Source organism: Stegostoma tigrinum, chromosome 7 (assembly GCF_030684315.1).
Source record: "Stegostoma tigrinum isolate sSteTig4 chromosome 7, sSteTig4.hap1, whole genome shotgun sequence".
NCBI classification, from domain to species: domain Eukaryota; kingdom Metazoa; phylum Chordata; class Chondrichthyes; order Orectolobiformes; family Stegostomatidae; genus Stegostoma; species Stegostoma tigrinum.
The window spans coordinates 86473242-86490302 of record NC_081360.1 but is presented as its reverse complement, the minus strand read 5'-3'; the positions used below and the strand labels follow the sequence as shown (position 1 = coordinate 86490302).

At 39.8% G+C, this 17061-nt stretch overlaps 1 protein-coding gene across 3 annotated transcripts in view; it reads right to left on the bottom strand.

The window, feature by feature from the left end:
* parp14rs3 (poly(ADP-ribose) polymerase family member 14-related sequence 3) overlaps window positions 1-17061 on the bottom strand; it is a 132927-nt gene that overhangs the window by 39527 nt on the left and 76339 nt on the right. For all 3 annotated transcript variants that reach the window (XM_048534287.2, XM_048534286.2, XM_048534288.2), the window contains exons 11-18: window positions 16501-16677; window positions 16209-16393; window positions 13425-13473; window positions 11305-11439; window positions 7199-7261; window positions 3296-3472; window positions 1185-1351; window positions 403-526 (exon numbers count right to left, since the gene is read on the bottom strand). In XM_048534287.2, the coding sequence (XP_048390244.2) occupies window positions 403-526; window positions 1185-1351; window positions 3296-3472; window positions 7199-7261; window positions 11305-11439; window positions 13425-13473; window positions 16209-16393; window positions 16501-16677 (1077 nt within the window). The remainder of the gene's footprint in view (window positions 1-402; window positions 527-1184; window positions 1352-3295; window positions 3473-7198; window positions 7262-11304; window positions 11440-13424; window positions 13474-16208; window positions 16394-16500; window positions 16678-17061) is intronic.

Below are 17061 nucleotides of genomic sequence, written 5' to 3'. Positions count from 1 at the left end.
CTGGTGATAGAAATGGCCATTGCCTGGTACTTGTCTGGTGCAAATGTTACTTACTACTGATTATCCCAAACTTGGATATTGTCCAGATGTGTCTGCATATGGACTACATGAGCATCTGGGGAGTCATGAATGGTGCTGAACATCATGCAATCATCAATAAACATCCTCATTTCTGACTTAATTGTAGGGTGAAGGAACATTGATGAAACAGCTGAAGATGGTACGGCCTAAGACACTATCCTGAGGAACTGAGATGATGAGTCCTGGGCCTGAGATAATCCTGGGCATTGCATTTTTTTATTATGAGAAGAATTTTGAGCTGTTATAATATGGTAACAGGGTCATCAATAATGCAAGTAATAGTTGTTAAAAAAAGACGTGTGACCAAACACTGGCACTTACCACTGTTTCGATTAAGGTTAACATTTGTACAGTTTACAATTGCGTCAGTCTGTTCTGCTGTGATGTCACCTTGAACAGCTACCAATTTTACTTTTCCAATGTTTACTTCTATTGAGTTGACTTTCTGAAATAAAGATTGGTGAGCGTTAGAAATGTTAGGATTATTTTCTTTCTCTCCATTGTGTTTCTTTCTGACCAACAGAGTTAAGCATATAGAGGGACAGGATGGGTTTTAACTCTCAAGTGGCAAAGGTGGGGCTGTTGGGAAGCAGCTGATTTTCACGAGCTGGCTTCAGTAACTTTCTCATTTCCTGATTAGTATGGCAGCTAAAATCAGGCACCACGCTGCTGTCACTGGGGTCCCTCGGGTGACCTGTAATTCAAGGAGTCTGTGCAATAAAGGGAAACTTGCTGAAGGAAAGTAAATGCCCAGGTCAGAGGAAAATGAAGGCTCTGGGACTGTAAAGAAACACTTCTGACTCTCATGACCTATTATAAAGTTGAAATTACAATTAAAATTCTACCTTTCTGTGGCGTCTTCTGGTCCCGTCTCCTGTTCCCAAAGCTTTGCTTAGTGAAAAATCTATCAGAGCTCACCAACTCAAGCCCTAGAATTTAAAGACCACATTGGGCCCAAATAACCCCATTGGCTGGGGTGTGTATCCTGGCCGGGTAGAGGAAGGAAGAGAATGTGCAAATTCCACACATTTCATATTAAAAGCCACACTCTTTGATTTCATTACAATGTTGCAAAGTGTTGCACCAAATATTAAATCTCCTACCTGTTGCGATTTTTGTAGCAAGACGTCAATAAAAATATCATATATATTGGATTGGTAGACAACGACATAAACAAGTTTAATACAGGATGGTTTATTTTGTGACAAATGATTTTCAAATCCCATCAACATGCTTTCCACAGTGTCCCGTGGATTCATTCCTCCCACACCTGCAAAAGGACAATGTCTTAGCAAAATGAAATTAAAATGGACTGAAACCAGAAAATCATCAAAATCACTGTTAGTCATGTCTTGGCTCAAAATACTGTTTTTTGCAATCAGTATTACATTCATTTAAATACTACGTTTGAAACCAATTTAGTTATTTATTAATATTACTGCAATCAATTGCGTTAGACTTTTTATTAGACTTTTTAAAAACAAAATTAACTCAGCGTAACTTTTTTCTGATTTAACAATGCGCAGTTTATAAATCAGTCATATATCCCTTGTTCTCACTGACACTTATGATGTTGTACAGCTCTACTGGTCAGTCCAAGCTGTATGTTTCGAGATGCTGCTTGGGCTGCTGTGTTCATCCAGCTCTACACTTTGTTATCTCAAGCTGTAAGTTTGCCAGGTTTTCAAATACCTGTGCAGTCACAGTTTGATAATTAGAGTCTCAGAATGCTTCTTAGGACCCAAATGTTTCTGGCAAAGTTTGACATTTTCAAAGTCCAATCAGAAGTGGGAAATGCGGACTGTGCATTGCAAATTAATAACCCATTACACTTCGTTAGAAGCTGTGGTGTTTGTGATTGCAATGTTAAAACTGATTGTGATGAACCTGAACAATCTGGTGTATTAGGAAGTTCCAAGGAAGGGTCACCGCACCCGACACGTTAACTCTGTTTTCTTCTTCACAGATGCTGCCAGGCCTGCTGAGCTTTTCCAGCGAATTTGTTTTTGTTCCTGATTTACAGCATCTGCAGTTCTTTTGGTTTTTATCTGGTGCGTTAGCTGTTGGGTTCACCCAAAGACAAAGTTCCTATTGTGATGGTGCAAGTTATTAGATCCTCATGTAAGGTGCACTGCTTCATTTCAACCTGATTGCCCTGATTTACAACCATGACATTTTAACATGCTGGTTGTCATCATTAGCAAGGCAACAGCAGGTGACAACATGCTGAATGCCTGCCTTTATCACTAGCACCAATCAGGCAGCTCCCACCTCCATGAATCACTTGGTGCTACAGAGTGGCCACAGGACTCGCTTTCTAAAGAAGGATCCCAACCCGAAACATCAACTTTCCTGCTCCCTCTGATGCTGCCTGGCCTGCTGTGTTCCTCCAGCTCCACGCTGTGTTGTCTCTTACTCCAGCATCTTCAATTCTTGCCGTCTGTTCTGCCTAATTAGGTTATTTGTGTTTTAAGAATATATTGTGTGAGTGATGCAGGGCCAGTGGAGGGTTGGGATCTGGAGGTGTTAGGTTCCCCATTTCGCTTTGGTTAACCAGACATCTAAGCCACCAGTTATTTAAGTCAGATTGCTGGGTGCTATCGTGGTATCATGATCAGTGAGACACCAATGTTGGAAGATCTAATGACTGTTTAATATTGAGCAATGAGCAGAGAATACTGGACAAGCAGCTCATGACATGATAGATCTTGTCCAGTGAACAAGTCACTACAAATAAAGGCGGTCTGAAAGATGTATATAATGAGAAAGTGACATTAGTAATCAGATACCAACACAGATAGAGCCATATTGATCTAACTGTCTATTGGTATTTAACCTCCTATCTTGACTCATTTAGTTAAGGCAGCAGATGGGAACACTAACAGTGGTCACAATATCCTTGGGCTGGAGTAGTGAAAACTTACCCCAGTTTTTTCACCCAGTTGAAAACTAGGACAGCATATAGGGTAAAGGCAGTGTGCTGAATTAGGAAAGCATGAAGTATGGCTATGATATCACTGAAGCTGAATAAGCAGATGACATTCACTGTCTGGAAGCAAAAATAAATAATGATCATCTGGGAGAAGTCCTTGAGCAGCGTGGTCCTCATGGAACTGTATCACAGCAGCAAGAAACATTGTTGGAGAGGAGTCAAGAAATGTAGAAGAATACATTGATAACAAAATGGAAATATTTCTAGTCTTACAGTAGTTACCTGTTCCTAGAGCAGGGAATGATACAGTCGTGATCTGATGTTTTTCACATTCCTGCAATACTTTTTCTACAAAGGCAGTTATCATAGCTGGCTTGTTTTGACCGACCATATGTACGATGTAATCACAGGTAAGTTTGCCACCACTGGTAACAACAACACCATCATTGGGTTGAGAACCTAAAAAAAATCATTAGTGCAAAGTTTAAGAAAGAGTTAATTTTATATTCTCTACCTGTCAAATCTTAATGCATTCTAACAATTTCTACAACTACAGACTCAGAAAATACTTATTCTCCTTTCACGCATGAGTTAATGTATAATTAAGATTGATTTTATGTGCATAACTTGTATGAAACAATTCTCTGTTTACTGTATTTCACTGCACATATCACATTGCTATTACCCAAAGTAATTGCTGTCATTTCAGTCACAAAGTCAAATTGCCATAGTTTGTAAATACAGTCCACAGTTATTTTTGCTGTTCCCTGTTTAATTTAATGCCCTAGTGTTCTGTGCTGTTTGCTGACTAAATAATATTTGTGTCATATTTCCCATGCCGCCTTAAATTCTTAGGTTTGCACAATGGTGTCAATAGGCATTCTGAAAGTTTCATTGTCACAGAAATGTCACAACATAGAGACAGACAGCCAAAACCAAATTAGCCTTTCTACCTCTGTATATGCTAAAAACAGTAAAACTAAACAGCCCAAGACCTCCAAATAATCACTCTAACAGTTCCTAAACTGACTTTTGAATAATCAATCCCAATCTTTCCAAGTTATTAATTTCCAGACCCCAGTTTTGTATCTTAAAAGATTTAGCAGATACACAATAAATATAGCAGAGAGAAAATTCATCAACATAGTAAGCTGATTACTGTCTGTGCTTTCAACCTGAAACATTTGTTTTCAATCCCCATTCACACAAAAGGCAGAAAGACAAACCATCACAGTTAAAAGATAAATAATACAAAATTTTAAAACTGGTCAGATTATTTAAAAGGATTTCACAGTGTATTGTCTCATAGGCATAAATGTAGACTGCTTTTCTGAAATGTTAATTAGGGTTACCTTCTCAATTCATCCAGACAAAGACAATAATAACTCTAACTCTGCTTTCTGCACTTTGGGCTTCCAAAAGCTGATCTATCAAATTGGGCAGGGAGCTTTCAAATCTTCATGCTATTTTAGCAGCAGCCCAGAACCATCTCTCAGAAAACACCGTTCAAAAACCAACTTTAATTCTAGCTCCAACCCGATAGATTGACTTAATACAAGGCCTCATGTGCCATTCAAAAAACTGCCACCTGTATGAACAATGGCTCTATTTCAGACTTGCCAGTCTGAAATTCCCAAGTGCTGACCTCAGTAATTTCCAACTTCTTTAAACACATGCTCTTTCTTGGGGTTCCTATGTCTGTTAGAGCTTTTTAAATCAGCAATCAGCCTGCAAATAGCCTCCAGGCCTGACCTCAAAAACAAATTAATCTTGTTCAGTCTATTCTTTTCTTTATACCACAAAATATCCCAAAGTCCACAAGTCACTTCCAGCTGACAATTCAAATTGATAAAAGAGTAAAAGTAATGAAAAATCAATGAGCATTTAAACTAAAACAAAACCTGCATTTATGTAGCACTTCTGGCTCAGAATATCCTAAAGGCGCCATTCTTGTGTCAACATGTATGATGTGAAATAGTTACATATCTAATCCATTGGCAGAAGCAGTAAGTGATTTCATCAAACTGAATGTATATGTAATTCTAAAAAGACAGTAACTGGGCTGGATAGGGAAGTTGTTTCATAAAAAGGTCTCCTTTCCAATTAAAGTTGTTTGAAATGCCTGTAAAAATATTGCTTTCAAAAGAAGTGCATCTCATTTCTTGTCTGTTTAACCTTTTCACTATCTGGTTTAAAATTGTTCTCCATGTGAACAGATCGTATCTTAGATTTTGACTTCTCAAGTCTCACGGAGGGTCAATGAACAGCAACTCTCTATTTCTGGCCCTACTCTACAGTAGTCATATTTTCCCAGTTCAGATAGCATCTTGTTCTTGAAGGTACTTCCTAAAACTTTTTCAGGTTGACTTTATCCAGGGTCTTCTTCTTCTACCATCTGGTAGTGTCCATCCGGCTTCTGTTTCTTTCTTGCTTGTGTGACGTGGGCATCACTGGTTCACCAGCAGTTATTGCCCTTCACTAACTGCCCTTGAACTGAGTGACTTGCTCGATCATTTCAGAGGCAGTTGCGTGCCAACCACATCGCTGTGGGTCTGGAGTCACATGAAGCCCAGACCAGATGAGGCTGGCAGATTTCCTTCCCTGAAGGACATTAGTGAGCCAGATGAGTTTTCCTGACAATTGACAATAGTTTCACAGTCACGAGTAGATTCTTACTTCCAGACTTTTTTTATTGAAATCAAATTCCAATATTTGCCATGCAAGAATTCGAACTCAGGTTCCTAGCTGAATTTCTGGATTAATAGTCTAGCCACAGTACCACTAGGCCATTGGCTTCTCCCATCTGCCATTCTGGCAGACCATACACCCTAGAGGGAAATATATACCCTGCCATTTTCAGTCATCTCTCTGGCATGATACCCTCACAAGTACCTCTGTCTAGTCCTGGTGTAGCATTTCTGCATTATTGATGGTGTCTCTCCATTGGATGCTCTGAATCTAATGTAGATATTGCTGGAGAAAGACACACAACTTACACAGCATCTTTTCTATCCTCCCACACATCTCACTGGCATAGACTGTGGTCACTATCACTATTAGCATGTAGAGTCACAGCTCTGTATTATATTGACATGATGGATGCTTACACCATCTGCAGCTGCTGCAAGACTAGTATTGTTTGACTGATTCTTGTGTGATTACTGATCCCTGAAGCACCCTCTGGGGAGATGTTGCATCCCAGGTAGGGGAAGAGGTTGATGTTCTGTTGTCCGAGGTTAAAGCTTGTTTTGGCAAATGACATGACCTGTGATAAAGCTGCCTCCTTGCTCTGAAAGTCTGTGGTAGAAGTAAAGTTAATCATCTTTTGAAATGATGTGAGAACATTGAGAACATCTGACAGTGAACCAAAGGTAAGATATGGGTTTCTTATTTTATTAGACCATGCTATGCCAGATCAACTTGTGCATGAGATTTTGCTTCTGACCAGAGGAAACTTAAACTTGATAATGGAAGATAATTATTTTTGTTGGACATGAAAAAGCCAGAATTATAACAGGATATATGAATAAATCCTGGTAAGTCTCAAGCTTAAAACTGAAAGCCAGGTAGCAATGAAATCACAAGGTGTTGGAAGCATTTAAGAGGTCAGGCACCTTTTATGTAGAGTTGGTTAACATACCAGCTTCTGAAAAATTAACCTTTACTTCTTTTCTCTCTCTGTAGACGCTGGCTTAATCAGGGGTGAAAAGTTATCAGGGTAGATGGACAATGAAGTAATCAGATTAGCTGTGATCTTCTTAAAAGGGGGAGTAGCCTACTCCTGCTCCTAAGTTGTATGTTTATGCTTTTTGTATGTTTATTATTCAATTACTCACTGCAGTGGTTGCAGAAGCCAAAGGTGCAACAACTTCCAAGTTGTTTATCTACTGACCTTTATCCTTATCCACTTTGGTTTTATCTACTGACCAGAAAGTGACTAATCCAATCTATTCTGAATGCTCAAGCCACACTGCTATGTCCGTATGATTGATACTAGTGAAAGGAACATCTTGCTCCGTCAGCCTTTATGGAAGTAAGATTTATGAATATTAAACATCATCAATATAAATTGCATACTCGAAAAGTACTCATTTCTATATCTTGCAGGTTTTTTTAAAATATCATGTATTACTTTCTATATGCATGTATATTTATAAAACACACACATTTATCTTTGTAACTTACCCAGTTTCTTACATTCATCTACAACAGTACTGCCAGCTTTTGCAAGTATTGCCCCAGAGACACCTAAAATAAAAGCAAACACAATGATGTTGTGAGATCCAGTTCATTTTTAATTATGTCAAGTCATTTTAGACAAGATTTCTGCCCACCCATGGTCAATCCTCAGAACATGCATTCTTTCTCACGTTTGCATCTATATAACATGTTACTGTAAAGAAATGAAAACAATTTGCATAAGGTGAAATCGTTTAAGCTGAAACTCCCACAGAATTTCTAGCTTCAGCCCTGAGTGTAAGCTAGGATTTTCCCTGCACATGGAAACTTTTCCAAAACAAGTAACAGAAAATAGAAACGATCATCCGCAAAAGATATCTCTTATTATCTGGTTTATAGTGGTATCCCATGGGGACACTTGGTTTATGTCCTGACATAATGAGGAAATATGCTATATAAGAAAACAATAGATGTGGCTCACCATCAAATGTAAAGGTGGAAGTAGAGGTAAGAAATAGCCAAGGATTATTTTCAAACAACTCCACTCAAAACAGAGATAACAAGGTGTAGAGCTGGATGAACATAGCAGGCCAAGCAAAATCAGAGCAGCAGGGAAGCAAATGAGACCCGAAATGTCAGCTTTCCTGCTCCTCTGATAATGCTTGGCCTGATGTGTTCATTCAGCTCTACGCCTTGTTATCTCAGATTCTCCAGCATCGGCAGTTCCTACTATCTCCACTCAAAACACTGCCTTTTGTTCTGTTGACGAATTTTACTATAATTGACTTAAGCAACATGTACCATCATCAAACCCTCCTCTCCATTTAATTTCCAAATCCTGATGCTTTTAACATGTATATTGTCAATAATTGAAAAATTAAGCCCGTTAATATATTAATGCCAGCAAAAGGATATCCATGCTATCTCAAAATAGCAATTGACACCATTATTAAGTTGCATGCAGACGACTACATATTCTACTAATAATCTTATTTTTCTCATTAAACATTACAGATTGACAAAAAATGAGTATGGAAATTATTACCAATTAATTTTCTTGCAACCAAAACACATATTGCAGTCTACAGGTCACAACCATAAAGTACAATGTCACATTAAACTTGTAATTCCAAAATATGATTTTTAAAAAGGTGCTGGTACATCCAAAAATGACTGTAGATCTGACTTCATTTGACTTGTAGAGTCATTGAGTCAATGGGTGGAAACAGAGCCCTTGGTCCAACTCATCCATGCTGACCAACATCCCAATCTGACCCTCTGAACTCTTCCTCTTCATTTTCTCATGCAGATGCCTTTTAAATGGCCTCCAACACTTCCTCTGGCAGCTTGTTCCATATTTGCACCACAGCATGAAAAAATTATTGTTTAGATCCTTATTAAATCTTTTCCCTCTCACCTTAAACCTATGCCCGTTAGTTTTGGACTTCTCCACCTGAGGAAAAAAAGATCTTGGCTATTCGCCCTATCCATGCCCCACATGATTTTATAGACTTCTATAAGGTCAGCCCTCAGTCTCCAATGCTCCATGGAACAAAGCTCCAGCCTATTCCCCACAGCTCAAAGCCTCCAGTACTGGCAACATCTTTGTAAATCTTTTCTGCCCTCTCTCAAACTTGCCAGCATCCTTCCTATAAAAGGGCAACCAGAATTGTATGAAGTATTCTAAAATTGGCCTCACCAATGTCCTGTACAGCCACAACATGACATCCCAACTCCTATACTCAATGTTATGACAAATGAAGGCAGTGTCATAAACCCTCTTTGTCACCCTGTGTACCTGCAACTCCACTTTCAAGGATCTATACACCAACATCCCTAGGTTTCTTTCTTTGGTAAACAGTACCCAGGTTACTGCCATAAGTATAAGTCCTGTCTTGGTTTTCCTTATACAAATTGCAGCACCTCACATTTAATTTAGTTTACATAAAACTCCATCTGCCACTCCTTGGTCAGTTGGCCTATCTGATCAAGGTCCCATTTTACGCTGACATAACCTTCTTCCCTGACCACTACACCACCAATTCTGGTATCATTTGCAAACTTACTAACCATACTTCCACATCCAATTCATTTGTACAAATGATGAAAAGCAGTAGAGGAGGTGCTGGACGTCTTAAAACACATAAAAGTGGACCAACCCCTAAGATGTGATCAGATATATTTGTGAATTTTGTGGGAAGGTGGGGAAATGATGGTTATGGCCCTTGTTGAGCAACTTGTATCATTGATAGCCATGGTTGAGGTGCTGGAAAATTGGAGGGTGACTAATGTGGTGTCATTATTTAAGAAAGATGGTGAGGAAAAGCCAGGAAACTATAGATCGGTGAGCCTGATATCAGTGGTGTTGAAGTTGTTGGAGGGAATTCTGAGGTTCAGGATTTACATGTATTTGGAAAGACAAATACTGGTTAGGGATTGTCAACATGGGAAATTGTGTCTCACTGAATGGATTGAGTTTTTTTGAAGAATTGACAAAGAAGATTGATACAGGTAGAGCAGTGTCTATAAGGACTTTAGTAAAGCATTTGACAAGGTTCCACACAGTGGACTGTCTTGCAAAGTTAGATCACATCAAATCCAGGGAGAGCTCATCATTTGGATTAAAAAAATTGGCTTGAAGGTAGGAGACAGAATTTGGTGGTGATTGATTTTGCTTTTGAGCTGGAGACCTGTGATCAGCAGTGTGCCAAAAGGATCGGTGCTGGGTCTGCTGCTTTCTGTCATTTATATAAATGATTTGGATGTGATTAAAAGAGGTATGGTTAGTAAATTAGCAGATGACACCAGAATTGGTAGTACAGTGGACAGCCAAGGTTACCTCAGAGTACAATGGGACCTTGATCGGATCGGCCGAGGAGTGGAAGATAGAGTTTGATTTAGATAAACGTGCAGCATTTTGGAAAGGCAAATTAGGGCGGGACTTATACATTTAATGGTAAGGTCCTGGGGAGTGTTGCTGAACAAAGAGACCTTGGGATGAGGTCCATAGTTCCTTGAAAGTGGAATCACAGGTAGACAAGGTAGTAAAGAAGGGTGTTCCAGAGATAGTAGGAACTGCAGATGCTGGAGAATCTAAGATAACAAGGTGTACAGCTGGATGGACACAGCAGGCCAAACAGCATCAGAGAAGCAGGAAAGCTGACATTTTGGGCCTAGGCCCTTCTTCAGAAATCAGTTCCATTTCTGAAGAAGGGTCTAGGCCCAAAACGTCAGCTTCCCTGCTCCTCTGATGCTGCTTGGCGTGCTGTGTTCATCCAGCTCTACACCTTGTTATCTTAGATTCTCCAGCACCTTGTTATCTCTAGTGAAGAAGGTGATTGGTATGTATGCCTTTATTTGTCAGTGCATTGAGTATAGGAGTTGGGACACACTTGTGGCTGCGGCATTGGAAGCTGAGGGGTGATTGTGTAGAAGCTTGTAAAATCGTAAGGGGCATGGATAGGATGAATAACTATGATTTTTTTCCAGGGTAGTAGAGTTCAAAACTAGAGGACATGGATTTAAGATGTGAGGGGAAAGATTTAAAAGGGACCTAAAGGGCAACCTTTTCAGGCAGAGGGTGGTGTGTTTATGGAACGAGATACTAGAGAAAGTGGTGTAGGCTGTTACAATTACAACATTTAAAAGGTATCTGGATGGGTATATGAATAGGAAGGGTTTAGAAGGATATAGGCCAAATGCTGGCAAATGGGACTAGATTAATTTACGATATTTGGTTGGCATGGATGAGTTGGACCGAAGGGTCTGTTTCCGTGCTGTACAACTCTATGACTCTATCTCAATTAACTCAAGGATAAAAGAAAAAGAAATCACATGGATTAAAATTAGGACCCCACCCCAAAAACCAACTTGCAAAGGTGGTGTCCCACATTGCTAAAAATTTTCAATTTTTGTTTAAGGGAAACCTCTTCCTGATATCAAACTCTGCATGGAAGCTGTAAGTTTCACTTATGTTTGGGCATTGTTAACTGAAAACCACTGACCTAATCTATTTTATTACCAGATTAAAAGCTTTATTGACAATTTGAAAGATTTTACAAAAGAACTATTCTAAATCCTAAGCAATTAAACACAAGTGAATATGTGCTTACCAGAATTGAGATCCAATGTTGCATTTGTAGAATTCACTATTGCTTTTACAGTTTCATTAGTTATGTCTCCTTGCTTCACCTCCACAAAAACATTGTGTATTTTCAACTGCGTAGGCAACAGACCTCGCCTTTGACCTGGAGATTAACAAAGAGATTTGCTTTTCCTTAGCATCATAAATAGTGTCAGTTCGTGTCACAGACTGTGCAATAAATATCATAACCTTACAATGAAGCTTAGTCTATTAAATACTTGACGAACTTTCAAAATGGTGCCATGCACCAGAGAAGGATAGTACATTAAATTTTCATGCCTTATCTAAATGATAATTTAACATAAAAATAGCTGATCATTCTACATCCAAATTAATCACAAATTTAGAGTTTGTGTATTGCCAGCATTACGTTAAAGCTTGGATGTGGAATTTGGGGTTGGAACTATTTTGTACTTTAGTTACTTGGGAAAGTGAATACACTTTATAACAATCTTATGAGAAAATGCACTTTGATACAGGTCTGCAGCGTTCATCTCCTAGTGATTAGCACATGCCCATTCTTGAGGGAGGAGCTTAAGAATGAAAGATGTGATTTTAAAAACATACATAGGAAGTTATCAGTGAGTATATCCAACTGCATATTTGAACAAACACCATTTACGAAACTGTTGAATACCGATTTTACAAGAGTTGTTGGTTGGTTCGCTGGTTTTCGTGCAAATGTTTCGTCCCACTTCTAGATCACATCTTCAGTGTTGTCTAGCCTGCACTGAACCACTGTTAATAAAATGTGAGGCTGGATGAACACAGCAGGCCAAGCAGCATCTCAGGAGCACAAAAGCTGACGTTTCGGGCCTAGACCCTTCATCAGAGAGGGGGATGGGGGGAGGGAACTGGAATAAATAGGGAGAGAGGGGGAGGCGGACCGAAGATGGAGAGTAAAGAAGATAGGTGGAGAGAGTGTAGGTGGGGAGGTAGGGAGGGGATAGGTCAGTCCAGGGAAGACGTACAGGTCAAGGAGGTGGGATGAGGTTAGTAGGTAGCGGGGGGTGCGGCTTGGGGTGGGAGGAAGGGATGGGTGAGAGGAAGAACCGGTTAGGGAGGCAGAGACAGGTTGGACTGGTTTTGGGATGCAGTGGGTGGGGGGGAAGAGCTGGGCTGGTTGTGTGGTGCAGTGGGGGGAGGGGACGAACTGGGTCCCTCAACCAGCCCAGTTCGTCCCCTCCCCCCACTGCACCACACAACCAGCCCAGCTCTTCCCCCCCACCCACTGCATCCCAAAACCAGTCCAACCTGTCTCTGCCTCCCTAACCGGTTCTTCCTCTCACCCATCCCTTCCTCCCACCCCAAGCCGCACCCCCAGCTACCTACTAACCTCATCCCACCTCCTTGACCTGTCCGTCTTCCCTGGACTGACCTATCCCCTCCCTACCTCCCCACCTACACTCTCTCCACCTATCTTCTTTACTCTCCATCTTCGGTCCGCCTCCCCCTCTCTCCCTATTTATTCCAGTTCCCTCCCCCCATCCCCCTCTCTGATGAAGGGTCTAGGCCCGAAACGTCAGCTTTTGTGCTCCTGAGATGCTGCTTGGCCTGCTGTGTTCATCCAGCCTCACATTTTATTATCTTGGAATCTCCAGCATCTGCAGTTCCCATTATCTCTGAACCACTGTTGTTCTGTTCCATTCTGAATTTAAATGGTCCAGTCTGTTAAGGTGGGCAGTTCTGTTTCCCGTTTTGCTTTGTAGCAGTTTGTAGATGGGTCTATTTCAACATGTTTATTTATGGTACCAGTAGCTGGGAACCAGATCTCCAGGAATTCTTGCGCTTGTCTTTGTTTTTCTTGTCCTAGTACTGTTACATTGTCCCAGTTAAAGTGTAACTGTAAATGAGGCGAGACAGCACTGAAGATGCCAGCTAGAAGGGGGAATGAAATGTTTGCATAAAAACCAGTCAGCTCAGCGAACCAACCAACAGCCCCAGCCACAATCCGAGCTACAGTTCTTCACTAAAACATTAAGCCAAGTTTATATTTTACCTCTTTATTGAATTAGCTGAGGCTAAGTATGGATTTATTGTTAAAACAAGGAGGACCTTTTAATGTGGAATAATGGAAATATCCATTACCTTGTGCGGTGGATCTATCCTGTGGGTCCACAGGCATCTGTGCTTTGCTCTGAAACGTTAAAATTTGAAAAGAGGTAAGTTTGTTCAATTTCTTGAACTTTTTAATAAAACTGTGACCATTAAAACATCTTACTCTATGATATCGAGCAAATTCATTATATTTCAATTAATATATTTATTTTCTTTGACAAGTCAAGAATTCCATAAGTGATGGTTTCAAAGATACTGAGAACTGTTTGGGATTAACAAAGAATTTCTTGAGTTAAGAAAGTATCCAAGTCAGGTTTGCACTCTCGTTCCGAAAAATGTTTATTTGTTCAAATTTTTGAATTATTTTGATTCCGTGTGAAATCAAAGACATGACAAATGAAATAGATTTGGTGCTTTCCATTATACAAATCAGGTTTCATTCTTTGAGACTCACTCTCTAATTAATCATTATACACTGTACCTCAAATAAAATTTTTATTCTGGGTGAGTGGCGACATAAATTATCCAAATTCATGTGCACCTGGTTAAAATCTGAAAATAACTATCACTCATGGTAGCCATGATTTTGAACATTTGGCATGTAGAAATTGCCTTCTGCTTAATTTACATTTGAGGCTGTGGTATTAATTTCCTGATGATAAATGAAATGTTGGGATGCACTTACATAAAATATATATCACTTCTGGGAAAGAGATGCACTTTATAACTCTGATGCAACAATTACAGTGTAATTGTGAATTTATTATACTGCAAAGACCTAAACTGAAAGTGCACCAAAGTGACATCTTTCTACAGATGGAAACATCACTGTAGATTATCTCAGAGTCAGGGAAGATATGTTTTTCAACCTCATTCTCCTGTCTTCGCCCTATAACCCTTCAACTTCTTACCAGTCAAAAGCCTATCATTCTCTGTATTGGTAGACAGTGTGGTTAAATCTGAAACTACAGACTTAAATGTAAACAAAGGCCTTTTCTGAATTAGGACAGATGATTTAGCTAAAAGCTAAACATCAAATAAGCAATTGCAAATACTTAAATGAGAAATTCAAAATCCAAGACCAAAATCAGCTGACCAATAAGAGATGGGGAATACAGCTGGAAAATTTAATTGATTTACAAGTACAACCATGATTTTATTGAATACTGGAGCACATGTCTGCTGTTGCTCCCATTACCTCGCTTCTTAGATACACTAGTGAAATGAACTATTTAAGATTCATTTACATCCCTCCAAAAGGATGCCAAGTGGGCCTGTGACAAGTGTCCAAAGGGGCAAACAGCATGAAGAATGAGCCTACAAGAAAGGTAAGGAAACTTTCTTTATGTTACTGGACACCTTGGGCAATTTCCAACTATTGGCCAGTACAGCTTTTGTGGCATTAGTTAATTTTCTTCATTCCAGTTGCTGTAACTTTTCTGAATGCTAATTAGGTGGATATAGAAATCAAGATTGGTTCATATCATATTTATCTGAGGACGCTTGGGTATGTTTGCTCTGACTGGCTTCCAAAAACTGGAGAAGATGAAAGGTAGTCCTACAGAGTGGAATTCTGTCTTAAACCAAGCCACGTTGAAGGAAACAATTTGTTGAAACGCCAGGCAGAAGTCACCACACTAGGATAATGGTCTTTAGTCTGTTCTCCAAGGTTAAGATTCTGGAAACATGGGTTTGATTTCCATCATGGCAGATGAAGAAACTTGAATTCAAACGTGAAACTTTGAAACTTGAATCTGCTATCTTTATATGGTCAATACTACATGTGACTCCTGACCCACAGCAATGTGGTTGACTTGTAATCGCCCTCTGAGCTGTTAGGGATGGACAGTAAATTCTGGCCCACCAGCAATGCTCGCTTCCACGAAAGGATAAATAGTAATTAAAAAGTTCTAAGCACAATATGATGGAAAGGATACATGTGCACTGGAAGAAAAATAGAACACATTCGCCAGAAGGTCACTTGAGCTCAGAGAATTTGGTTATGAGGATAGATTACAGAAACAAAGTTGTTATTTACTCTAATACAGAAGGTTAAGGAGCCATTTGATTCAGTCCTTTAGGATTTTAAATAGAATTAACAGCTAAACAGAGAGAGACAAAAGCCTTCCCTAAGAGAATCCAGAACGAGACAGCACATTTTTTGTTTGATCAGAGCCAGCCCATTCTTGAGAAATATTTCATCATGTAAAAGATTGGAGAAATGCAAAACCCTTTCCCACACAAAAAAAAATTCAATTTATGGACTTAAATATGAGATCAAACAAATTTTGTTAGCCAAATGTGTTAAGGAATGCAGTGCATAGATGGGATGGCACGGTAGCTCAGTGGTTCGCACTGCTGCCTCATAGCGCCAGGGTCCCAGATTCCATTCCAGCGTCAGGTGTCTGTCTATATGGAGTTTGCATATTCTCCCCGTGTCTGCTTAGGTTTCCTTCGGGTGCTCCTGTTTCCTCCCACAGTCTAAAGATGTGCAGGTTAGGTGGATTAGCCATGGGAAATATAGGGTTATAAAGATAGGGTAGGGAAGAGTGTCTGTGTGGGATGCTCTTCAGAGGATTTGTGTGGACTTGATAGGCAGAATGGCCTGCTTCCACACTGTATGGATTTTAAGTGTGAGCCATATCGGATCCTGATTTCACTAAATGGCAGAATGTTTCCAAGGGACTGAACAGACTATTCTCCTTCTTAAAACTAATGCACTGCATTATTGTAAAGTTAGATTATTACTTCCTACGTTTTAAAATGCTAAACTAAAACAGAGAGCTGATGAAAATGAAAATCCCTCCAGATTACCATCGTGCTAACTCCAGAATTCAACCTCTTCTCTTCAAAAGCCTCCGCAATAGTGTCATAAATATGTTGCTCAAGCACAACAATGGAAATGGATTTCATGTTGGACACTGCAATACTCGAGAAGTAATTCTCCAATCCACTGAAGAGAGCGTTGATGGCAGTTTTGCAATTGATTCCACCTTTACCTGAATTAAATGCAGAAACTGATTAGCAAGTCTCAGAAAAATCAAAGCAAAATAAAAACAACCCATGGGATAATCTTAGTAAAATAGTCGAGAAGGGATAATGTTACCTGTCCCTATGGCTGGGAATGCAGCGCTAGTGATCTTATGCTTCTCGCATTCCTCAAGGACCTTATGTACTGAAGTTGCAATCCCAGCTGCTGTTGTGGTCCCAACCATGTGTACTATCAATCGACAATGAAGGTTGCCACTTTTGGTGACTACAACACTGTCATTTGATTGTTGACCTATGAAAGAAATGAGTGAACCTTTATAAATGACCTTTATTGCATTCAACCATCAGGAGTAGCAAAGAAGTGCTTATTATTTACTTGTAGTGCAAAATAGCAGATACAACTATTTTACCTCTTCTCTGAGATGGAAGTGGCAGTAGAAACTCTACACATTTGGCAGGGGTCTGGAACCCTAAGCAGTAGCGGGACAGGACAGAAAGTTGAGGCTCGTACAGAAGTTAAAGAGAGCTAGTTAAATAGACCAGGCAGCAAAGAGCACAGCAGAGGATGACAGAAGATAAATGAATTAAACTATTTATTTCAATGCAAGAGGCTTGACAGAGAAGGCAAATAAAGTCAGGGTGTGGATTGGAACACGAGACTGAGATATCATAGCTA